This window comes from Lagenorhynchus albirostris, chromosome 6, assembly GCF_949774975.1.
Source record: "Lagenorhynchus albirostris chromosome 6, mLagAlb1.1, whole genome shotgun sequence".
NCBI classification, from domain to species: domain Eukaryota; kingdom Metazoa; phylum Chordata; class Mammalia; order Artiodactyla; family Delphinidae; genus Lagenorhynchus; species Lagenorhynchus albirostris.
Genome location: NC_083100.1, coordinates 37741316 through 37753102, shown reverse-complemented (window position 1 = coordinate 37753102; position 11787 = coordinate 37741316). Strand labels below are relative to the sequence as shown.

General features: G+C 40.2%; 1 protein-coding gene and 1 non-coding gene across 3 annotated transcripts in view; both read left to right on the top strand.

Moving 5' to 3' along the window:
* The window catches only part of HSPE1 (heat shock protein family E (Hsp10) member 1), a 40152-nt gene that overhangs the window by 7445 nt on the left and 20920 nt on the right, over nt 1-11787 (top strand). The window contains exons 1-2 of one of the 2 annotated variants that reach the window (XM_060152386.1): nt 6403-6526; nt 9998-10060. In XM_060152386.1, the coding sequence (XP_060008369.1) occupies nt 6467-6526; nt 9998-10060 (123 nt within the window). In that variant the 5' untranslated portion in view covers nt 6403-6466. Of the gene's footprint in view, nt 1-6402; nt 6527-9997; nt 10061-11787 lie in introns of those variants that run through there. The other variant, XM_060152388.1, reaches the window with a different exon arrangement.
* TRNAG-ACC (transfer RNA glycine (anticodon ACC)) lies at nt 1889-1960 on the top strand. The gene has a single exon. It is a non-coding gene; the product is annotated as a tRNA-Gly (tRNA).

Below are 11787 nucleotides of genomic sequence, written 5' to 3'. Positions count from 1 at the left end.
CCTTAAGCAATCTGTATGAGAGAGCTCATTAAAACCTAGGCTCTGGATCCCGTGTTACTTACATACTAGTTAAGTGACATTTGACAAATCATCTAACCCCTCTTAGTTTAAGAATTAACTGTAAAAGGAGGGCACAAGATGTCCCTTAACATTTTGACTCAAGACTGTTATTTTTTGTTTTGTTTTGTTTTTGTTTTTGTTTTTGTTTTGTTTTTTGCGGTACGCGGGCCTGTCACTGTTGTGGCCTCTCCCGTTGCGGAGCACAGGCTCCGGACGCGCAGGTTCAGCGGCCATGGCCCACGGGCCCAGCCACTCCGCGGCACGTGGGATCTTCCCGGACCGGGGCACGAACCCGTGTCCCCTGCATCGGCAGGCGGACTCTCAACCACTGCGCCACCAGGGAAGCCCAAGCCTGTTATTTTTTTTCCTTAATTTTTTTTAAACTAGATAATATGCATGTAAGAGTCCTTCCCATCCCTGTGCCCTAGCCACAAAGTTCCATTCCTGGAAGCACTAGTGTTACAGTTTATATTCTTCCTGTCAGGGGTGTTTTATGTATACATATGTATATGTGTGTGTATAAACATATGTATCTTGTGCATATGAAATATATATACATATATATTCATTTTCCTTTTGAAAAATAAAATATTCCATACACACCATTTGGCACCTTGTTTTTTTCTGTATTAACAATTTGTCTTTGGAATTAATCTATAAAGTACATAAAAGTTTCATTCTCTTTATAGCTATATGATATTTCATTATTTGGATGGACCAAAATTTATTTAAGCGTTTCCTATTGATGGACATTTAAATTCTAAACTTATGCTATTAGAAACAGTTCTGCAAAAAATAAAATTTCTGCATGAATTTCATATCTGTAAGATAAATTGCTAGGCATGTAATTGCTATGTCAAAGGGTATGTGGACTCTAATCATATATGTGTACACACACACACACACACCCCTTCAAGTTGCCCTTCACAGAAGTTCTATCAATTAATAGTCCTACCAGCAATGTATGAGACTGCTGATTTCTCCCCACTCTCAATAATACAGGATGTTATAAAGTTTATGTTTTGCCAAACTGGTAATTTTAATTTATCATTATGAATGATGGTGAGGATCTCATGTGTTTAAGAGCCATCTCTATTTCCTTTACTGTTAACTGACAGTCCCTATTGACGGTTAATATCGTCTGCTCATTTTTCTGCTGGGTGACTGGCCTTTTATGATTTGATATCTTTATCTATCAGGGGAATTGTTTCTTTGTGACAAATTTTTTTTCCTCCAGTTTATCAATTTGGCTTTGATTTTGTTTATGCTTTGAATTTGCAGGAAGTCATTTTGGTATAGTTGAATAAATGTTTTCCATTATAGCTTCTGGTTATTATTTCAAACTCTGAAAAGTCTTCTCCGATATAAGTTTCTTCCATTGGTTTCTTTAGGTATTTTTATAGTTTTTGGTTTTATAGTTTATGGGTGGTTTTTTTTTTCAATCTTGGCTTCTATGGAGATTTTCCTGTTATAAGAGATAAGGAATGGATCCAAACCCTCTTTCTTCTTACAGATTAAGCCTAGTTCTTTAAGACATGTTAAAATTTAGCCAAACTCTTACAAAATGCTCTTTCAGTCTCATTTAGCCTACAGACTTGACTTGGAAAAAACATCAATGGGTTCTCACTTATCTGGCTTGTCATTTCAAAAGGTCAGTTTATTATAGTATTTTTAAGTAATTCATTGTTTTTTGAACATGTGTCAGGCACTGTCTTAGGCACTGGAGATACAGGGATGAATAAAATGGGGGAGGCAGAAGTAAACAACTAAAGTAATAGCATAATTTTAGATAGAGATTGCTGTCATCTAGAAAATAAAGGTAGGGACTTCCCTGGTGGTCCAGTGGCTAAGACTCCGTGCTACCAATGCAGGGGTCCAGGTTCGATCCCTGGTCAGGGAACTAGATCCCACATGCCACAACTAAGAGTTCGCATGCTGCAACTAAAGATCCTGCACACAGCAACTAAGACCCAGCGCAGCCAAATAAATGCATAAGTAAGTATTAAGAAAAAAAAAAGAAAATAAAGGTAGAAAATGCCGTTAACTTCATAAAAGACATGAGTTCCCCTGTTAAAAAGAGGAAATGATAACAGTCTGTTGTGACTTGTCTCTTCTGATCACATCTTCCTGAAAATTCAGGAACTACTGTATTAGATATCTATTGCTGCATAACAAATCACCCCAAACTTAGTGGCTTAAAACAACAATGAACATCTCACACAGTATCTGTATGTCAGAAATTTGGAAGCAGCTTATTTGGGTGGTCCTAGTTTGGGGTCTTTCATGAGGCTGCCATCATCCAAAGGTTTGACTGGAGCTGGAAGTTATACTTCCAAGATGGTCACTTATACTGGCAAGTCGATGCTTGCTTTTGGTGGGAGCTTCAGTTCCACACCATGCAGATCCCTCATAGGCTACTTGAGGGTCCTCACACATGACAGCTTTCTCACCCAGGGCAGGTGAGCTAAGAGAGCAAGGCACAATGTCTTTTATCACCTAACATCAGGAGTCACACAACATCATTTTCACAGAATCTATTGGTTAAACAGGTCAGCCCTATTCGGTGTGAGAGAGAACCACACAAAGGTGTAAATACCAAGAGATAATAATCACTGGGGGCCATCTTGGCATCTGGCTACCACAATCACTAATTGGTCAAATATTCTAGAGAGAAAAATGAAGTGCAGTGGGAGTTCAGTCTATCACTCATTTGTAGTCAATGTTGTCTAAGTTTTAACTTTATAAATTAAAAAAATTTTGTCTATAATGATTTTTATAGAGAAATTAATTTTCAAATAATACATTGAAAATGTATAAAGCTACATATACAACTAATTTGTTCAGCTATGAACATACATCTCCATACTTCACTGCTGCTTCACCTTTACTTGGCCCACAATGAAATCTCCTGCAACTCCACAGATAAATGTTACTTTATAGCACATTTCAACTACTTCATGCATCATTCACTGCATCAGCTTTGCTCTTAGGCAGGCTTCCTTCAAGCCAAGACGGTTGATGCAGCCTCAGACTTAACAAGGTTCACTGGCAGAAAAAAGGGACCATCTCTTTTATTATCTCGTCAAGATTAAGAAAACCCTTCCCTAAAATGCTCCATCAGATATCTTTTCATATCTCTTCAGGCTAAAAGGGAGTCACATGCTCACCCTTTAACTAAACATTGGCTTAGTCCAATGAGGATTTATCCCGCAGCTAGAGATGGGTTTACCTTTCTCTGCTCAAATTCGGAGAGATGGATACTGAGCAAGATCAAAGTCTGTTTGCAAAGAACATGAGTGAACGGGTACGGATAGCAAGTAGGCAACCATCAGGGGCTGCTTAACACTTAAGACATATTGCTTTGTAGTATAGTAATTTACATATCCTCCTTTCCCATTCATTTTTAAGCTTTTTGAGGATAGATTATACATCTTATTCATGTTTCTTAGCACTTGCTCAGTGCCTTACACACAATGGGCACTCACTATTTTACTTGGATTTTAAAACTCCCCAAAGAGAATTTCGTATTGGATAGATGGTTTTGAAATTACTTATGATTCTTTGGATTTACAAAATATTTTCTTCTAAAACTTTAAGAGACTTCCAGGAGTATTTACTTTTATACTTTCATACTCTATGAGGCAGAAGGAAAGAACTGCTGTGCACTAGTTTCATTACCAAAAAAAAAAAAAAAAAAAAGAAAAAACCCAACCCTTTTATTTGATATTTTTCAAAGTCTTACAGTCAACAAGCAAGAGAATTTAGATTTCTTGAATCTCAGTCTAAAGTTATTTTCATTTGTCCATATTGCCTTTAAAAAGACTACTCCTTCTTTAACCAAAATATTCAAGTAACCCATTATTACATGTAACTGTTATGGTACTGATCATGCTTTTTTTTCTTCTTCTTCTTCCCCCATCCCCTAAATTAATCATGGTTATAAAACTTTTTGCTTGGAGGTCATAATCTGCAGACTGATAGAGGAATTAAAATGTGAAGGTTATGAGCTAGAAACATTTCAGCCTTAAAGAAAAAGGTTCTTCCTGTGAACAAGGCCAGAATTGACATCACAATGTAACTTGATTAGACTTTTCAAAGAGATGAATACGTATTTTGTTCCTTAATTTAACATCTACTTATTCACTTTTTCTTTTGTTCTTTTCAGATGGGCTGAAACAGTATTACTTAAGTATTATTAAATCTGGATTTAAGAGAACATTAAGATGAGCCCCTTCAACTATAGGTAACTGATATTTACAGCTCGGGGACTACCACACAATCTGGGAAATGTTAACTGAATCCTTGGAGTAAATGAGGCGAGGTTGTCCAGACCTAAGACTCTGCTCTCTACAGACCTACCCTTATCTCTCTTAGGGAGGCAGTATTTAGGTGCTGCTTGCCTTAGATCCTCACTATATTTAGTAAGAGAATTGGTGATTTGCACGGCTGTCTCCATTGCTAGACTCTAGGCAACTTATGGTTAAGGATGCCGCCTTTTCATACTTTTACCTCAGTGCCAAACACGTACTGGGGCTTAATAAATACTCGTTGAATGAATAAATTTTTTGCTGTCTATGAGGTAGTGATGGAATTGTCCTTGCTCTTGAAAAGTTACCAGTCTTGGGGCTTCCCTGGTGGCGCAGTGGTTAAGAATCCTCCTGAGCTTCCCTGGTGGCGCAGTGGTTGAGAGTCCGCCTGCCGATGCAGGGGGGCACTGGTTCGTGCCCCGGTCCGCGAGGATCTCATGTGCCGCGGTGCGGCTGGGCCCGTGAGCCATGGCCACTGAGCCTGCGCGTCCGGAGCCTGTGCTCCGCAGTGGGAGAGGCCGCAGCAGGGAGAGGCCCGCGTACCGCAAAACAAACAAAAAAAGAATCCTCCTGCCAATGCTGGGGACACGGGTTCAAGCCCTGGTCCGGGAAGATCCCACATGCCGCGGAGCAACTAAGCCCGTGCACCACAACTACTGAGCCTGCGCTCTAGAGCCTGCGAGCCACAAATACTGAGCCCGGGTGCCACAACTACTGAAGCCCGCGCACCCAGAGCCTGTGCTCCGCAACAAGAAAAGCCACTGCAATGAGAAGCCAGCGCACCACAACAAAGAGTAGCCTCTGCTCGCTGCAACTAGAGAAAGCCCGCGCACAGCAATGAAGACCAAACGCAGGCCAAAAAAAAAAAAAAAAAGTTACCAGTCTCTACATCTTCCCGATAGAAAGAATCTTACTCAAAGGCAAACAGACTTCCCGTTGTTAAATGCTTTTGAACAAAATTCCAAGTCATGAGTTATTCAGCTTTGCACTCACTCATTTTAACCAACCTGTCCTCCACTCCTCCCTTCCATCTTTGGAGCCTCTGCTACATCTCTCAGCATTCTCAATACACCTTTATGTGTACTTGATGGGATACCTGATGTTTTCCTCTCTTGGAAATCACCCTACTGTATATACACTGTTTACTCTTTTAACTATCTTCGCATCTGGTAACCTATAGCCTCCCTCATCCCAAATCAAAGATTTAAGGTTTCCAAGCAGAAACAAAAGTTTGCCAATGCTACTGTGATTTCATGACTTAAGAGAACACTTAAAACTTGCAACAAAGAAAATCTGAAATCCTGTAAGATGCACAACTCCCACTGTCTATCAAGGGGCATTCATTTTCTCCTCCTGCTTCTGACTTGCAAAATTTACAAGCTAATTTTGTTTGCTTGACACACAATACCAGATGTCCACTCTATCTCAGATAATTGGCATCTGGGTCTCTTATCAACACAAACAAACTTGATACTGAAAAGCCCTTGGTTTTGAAGTTAGTGGATAGCGGAAATATCATTTCACACTCTTAAGCCCGAGTCTGATTTGAAATTGGGTCGATTTCATGCCGGGTCTGTGGAATTCTCCCAGACTGCTGGCCTGTTTCCCACTTTGCACGCCTAGGCAGATTTCGGGACAGAATTACGCTTCTCTAGGTATTTGCTTGCACAAGAGTTTACTGAAACGGTCGCCATCGTGCAAACTCTGTCTTTCCAACGTTAACCAACGTTAAAGTTAAGCCCAAGAAGATGCACCAACGCGTTACGCCGAACTTGCGCATTCCCGCAGCGGCTCTCTGCGTCGGCCTGCGAACTCCCTCGCAGCCACTCCCGGCCTCCGCGGCGTGGTCTTTCCCTCCCGCCACATTGCCGCCATTGAGTCGTCGGATATTTCTTCTCCAGTGCCCCTCCCTCCGCCCGCCGGTCCTTTCCCGGCCTCCTCGGGTTCCTCCCAACCTGCCCCGCGCAGGCTGCGGCTGTGCCGTCAGCCGTCGCCCCTCCCCCTCTCCCGGACCTAGAGCGCCGCTCCGCCCCGCCCCCCGAGCAGGCAGCCGTCCCCTACATCCGGGTACCGACTCCAGCCGCCCAGACTCTGGCACTATGGTCATGGCGGAGGGGACGGCAGTGCTGAGGCGGAACAGGCCGGGCACCAAGGCCCAGGTACTATCTCTGTACCTCTGGTGGAGGGGAGAGGGGACTTTTGATGTCGAGCTGCGCCGCACCTGGAAGGTGGATGCTTCTGCGAGGAGGTTGGGCCGCGGCGACAGGCGGGCGGGCAGGGGCACTGGTGCCCGGCCTGCTCTTCCGGAGCCTCAGCCCCTCGGTTTGGCTGAGGCGGCGGCGGCCCGCGAGGCCTGCGGAGCTCCGATTGGACGGTGGGCGTGAGGGGCGCGTGGGGGCCGCCGAGGCTCAGGACTGGGAGCCTGTCAGCAGTGACTGCTTGTCCTCGCTTCTCCCCTGATCCCCAGTGACCAGCTTCGGGGAGGGGCGCGGTCGGCCGGGTGGAGACCCCCGGGGTTCCGTGAGGGTCGGGGCTGCCAGGGTGGGAGGGGTAAACAACAGCCTACCTCGTCCTGGTTTCCATTTCCTACCTGGCCTGTGACGTGCCCGACTTCTGCCATCCAGCTTGTCTAGCCGGATCCGGGAGTCGATAATTTACTTTATCCTCCTCCTCCTGCTGTTTGCCATTGACCACTTCTTTCCGTAGCTGTTCTCTGGTCCAGCAAGTTTTCATCATCATGCTGGGACTTGTTAGATGCCATTCCTTGTGAATTTCCTTGTTACTATATGTGAAGCATAGGGAATGAACTTGTTATAATTTTATCACCTTTTAGTAGGGTAGTACTTGGGGTGAATTGGTGCTTATTTCAGTATTGATTCTTGCGATTTGGCAAAGACGGGATGCTTCACATTCTTAAAAAAATCAAGTAGACCTCATCTGATTAATCTGCCAGGTAAAATGCCTTGCGATTGAGTACAGACTCCAAAATCGGAAGAGATGTGTTAAAAATGTAATTTTAAAGAAAAAGAGACGGAGGGGGAGGAAACCAGAAACAACCGTAGAGCTATGACAGTATGCTAGAGAATACATTTTAATATCTTGCACAGAATTTTGGAAAGGGAGTTCTTTCAAAGGGAACTTTTAGATCCAGACAGCTTCCTAGATGCATGTTACGGAAAAGGAAACTGAAGCCCAGAGATTAGACTGCATTTGCTCAAGGTTGCCCAGTCTCCAGATTCGATTCTTAGTTCATTAGTGACCTTTTCTTTTTAACAAGTTGCTTCTAGTACTGAATTTTAGAGTTTAGTTGGGAAGGCTTTTTTTATAAAGTCACATGTGTCAGTTCTACTGGCAATTTTGTGGTCATACTACATGGAATTTATATATTATTTATGCTTTTACTGTTTCTAAACTTTCTTTCTTTATAAATGATCTTTTCTTAGATACCTTTAATTCTTTTTCTGTGGCAGCATTATTTCTGATTCTTTTAAGTGATCAACTTTTATGTTTTTAAATTCAGAAATGGACTTTTGTACTCACATTCTGAGAATCATCCATTTTTACTTATTCGAAAGTTCTTAATTTTGAAAGGTTAGAGAATCATAGATTTTAACTCAATATTGTAACACACCTGTTTGCTGTGTTGTTATGAGTAAGTCACCTATAAGAAAACTCCTTTGCTTTTTTCCAGATGGTCATAGATCAAGGTTGTTAAATAAAATGTATTAGAAAAGGTTAAGATTTTTTAAAAAAAGGACTATTTAAGCAGCATTCTGTCATATCCCTTGTCTATCACACTGATTTCCTTCAGTGAAAGGGGTCTATTCTAAAATGACTTATTTAGAACTATAATAGAGTAGGTAGAGTATCTTCCTCCTTTTTTTTTTTTAATTGGTTAGATTGGGTTATAAGCACAAAGTTGGTTTTCAGTAAACGTTTAACTGAATTAGATGAGAATGTTCATTAGGCTGGATTTTTGTCTCCTGTTTTTTGGGGTTTTTTTAGAATATTTATTTATTTATTTGGTTGTGCCAGGTGTTAGTTGTGGCAGGCAAGCTCCTTAGTTGCGGCTCGCTGGCTTCTTAGTTGTGGCATGTGAATTCTTAGTTACGGCATGCATGTGGGATCTAGTTCCCTGACCAGGGATTGAACCCAGGCCCCCTGCACTGGGAGCGTGGAGTCTTAACCAGTGTGCCACCAGGGAAGTCCCTTGGCTCCTCTTTTAAGTGTTTAAAGTATATCACAGTTATAATGAGGCAAAGCATTTAATTTCCAATTAACTTTTTTACATCTTTTCTGTGTACCACTATATGTGTTTTCTAATATTTTAAAAACAAAATAGTCTACAAACTATCTTTTCTTTTTTTTTAAACGAAAGAATAGGCAAAACGTATTGATAGAAACAGTTTTCACTACAAATCAGAAAGGAAGAATTTAAAAACTACTTTCTGGTGATATGTAGATGATGTCTAGGAAAAGACATCCTAGAACAATTTCCAGAAAGTTGTTTTTATTTCTTGACATTTTAAAATAAAGTTCATTTTCATTCAGATAAGGCAACTATTTAAAAAAAGATATGAAATGCTTAAGACACTTAAAAAGGTGTACCATACCCATCACCTACTCTAAGAACTAGGACATTACTAATATAGTTAAATCCCTCTGTATTGTGATATTCTGTCTTCTGCCCACTCCCAGCCAGTAATGGTGATTATCATTCCTTTTTTTTCCTTTATACTTTTATTATATATGCATTATATTCATAAGTATGTTTTGCACTTTCTTAAACATTTATTCATGTGGTATCATGCACTGTATTCTGCAGCTTGCTCCAATTTTTGCTCATGGCCTTTGGAGACTTAATCCATGTTGATCGATACAGGGTTATGGATTGTTGGTTTACTACTACCTTTTCTCAGACATTTATTGAGTACCTACAATGCGTTGGACAATGCGCACCTACAAGGGATATATTTCAGCAGTCACATGGAAAGGTTCTTAACCACTTAGGGGAACGTCTATGAACTGAACTATCTATAGAGAAATTCAGAACCAGTGCAAAGTGATCCACAGAAATATTCCCCTTAAGAGAAGGTTGTTCTGTTTAGATGACTGCTTTTTGATGGAGCTCATATTTTGATTTAGAAATTTAAAACACCATTTGGAATTGGAATTATAATTTATAATGTCTGTCTTAAATAATATTTATGGAGTAGTAACTACTACTAACTCTAGCTATTCTCTTTGGGTAAAAACTGATTCAGTTTTTTACTGCCTGGAGATTGTTTTTTTTCAGTATAACATTTAGAAAAATATTTAACTATCAAACAAAAAAGTGATAGGCTTATCAATTAAATAATACATGAGAGGTTTATGGGAGCCATATTTGAGGGATTTGTGACTGAAAAAAGTATAGCTTATAGTTCAATTAAATAAAATCTTGGTGTTCATTTAAAACATTGAATAAAATTCCTTTAACTTATTCACTAATAATCACATTGTTTACCATATGAGGGCTTTTCTTCTCTGGTATAACTTCGGATCTTTATTAAGAATTGAAGTTAATAATAATAGTATTGCATCTTCTTTGTAACTTTGTACGTGCTTTAATCATGAAATTTTTTTTATAGGATTTCTATAATTGGCCTGATGAATCCTTTGATGAAATGGACAGTACACTAGCTGTTCAGCAGGTAATAACAATAGCTACTTTTGCAACTCTAATAACCTAAGCATTTTATTTCTTTTGGCATAGTTAAATATTCCTGTAACTTTTAGCACAAACCAGAATCCATGGAATTAATGGGATACCTGTTTGAAACTTTTATCAAACCTCATTTTAAGATGGCATATTAGGGCTTCCCTGGTGGCACAGTGGTTAAGAATCTGCCTGCCAATGCAGGGGACAAGGGTTCAAGTCCTGGTCTGGGAAGATCCCACATGCCGCAGAGCAACTAAGCCTGTGCGCCACAACTACTGAGCCTGCACTGTACAGCCCGCAAGCCACAACTACTGAAGTCCACATGCCTAGAGCCAGTGCCCCACAACACAAGAAGCCACTGCAATGAGAAGCCTGCGCACTGCATCAAAGAGTAGCCCCCATTCACTGCAACTAGAGGAAGCCCGTGCACAGCAATGAAGACCCAACACAGCCATAAATAAATAAATAAATTTATTTTAAAAAAGAATGTATTGTTCAATCAGCAAATATTTAATGGGCTAGCAAAGAGATAGGCCTTGTGGAGGATACAGAAATATAAACCTGGAGCTCTATGCCTGGAAATTGGCAAAAATTAAGAGGAAAAATGTGCACATATTTTTCCCTTTAAAAGTAGAGTTTTGTCCTGATACTTCGTTGAATTTGTTTATTAGTCCTAACAATTTTTTTGTGTAATCTTTTGGGTTTTCTACATATGAGATTTTTTCATGTGCAAACAACTAAATTTACTTCTTTTCCAGTCTGGATGCCTTTTATTTCTTTTTCTTGCCTAATTGCTCTGGCTGGAATTTGCAGTAGTATTTTGAATAGACATGGCAACAGCAGGCATCCTTATCTTGTGCCTGATCTTAGCAGAAAGCTTTCAGTCTTCCATGTTGAGTATGATGTTTGCTGTAGGTTTTTCATATTTGGCCTTTATTATGTTGAGTTAATTTTGAGTGTTTTTATCATAAAAAGGTGTTGAATTTTGTCAAATGCTTTTTCTGTACCAATTGAGATAATTGTGTATTTTTTTTCCCTTCATTCTGTTAACATGGTATATTATATTGATCAATTTTTGTATGTTGAACCATCCTTGCATTCTAGGAATAAATCCCATTTGGTCATGGTGTATAATTTTAATTTGCTGCCGAATTTGGTTTGCTAGGATTTTTGCATCAGTGTTCATAAGGGATATTGGTTTCTAGTTTTCTTAGAGTATCTTTGTCTGGCTTTCGTATTAGGAATGCTGCTGTAGTGGAGTTAGGAAGTATTCCCTTCTCTTCAATTTTTTGGAAGAGTTTGAGAAGGATTGATGTTAGTTCTTTAAATATTTAGTAAAATTCACCAGTGAAGCCGTCAGGTCCAGGGCTTTTCTTTGGTTGCACAACATTGTGAATGCAAGTAAGCCACAGAACCGTACACTTAAAAATGGTTAAAATGACTAACCTTTCCACATTGAATGGTTTTGGTACCCTTGTCAAAAATCATTGGACTGTATATGTGAGGGTTTATTTCTAGTTCCTCTATTCAGTTCCATTGGTTTATATGTGTATCCTTATGTCAGTACCACACTGTTTTGTTGTTGTTGTTTGGCCACACAGCGTGGGGGAATCTTAGTTCCCCAAACCAGGAATTGAACCCGTGCCCCCTGCAGTGGAAGCTCAGAGTCCTAACCACTGAACCACCAACGAATTCCCAGTACCACACTATTTCGACTAC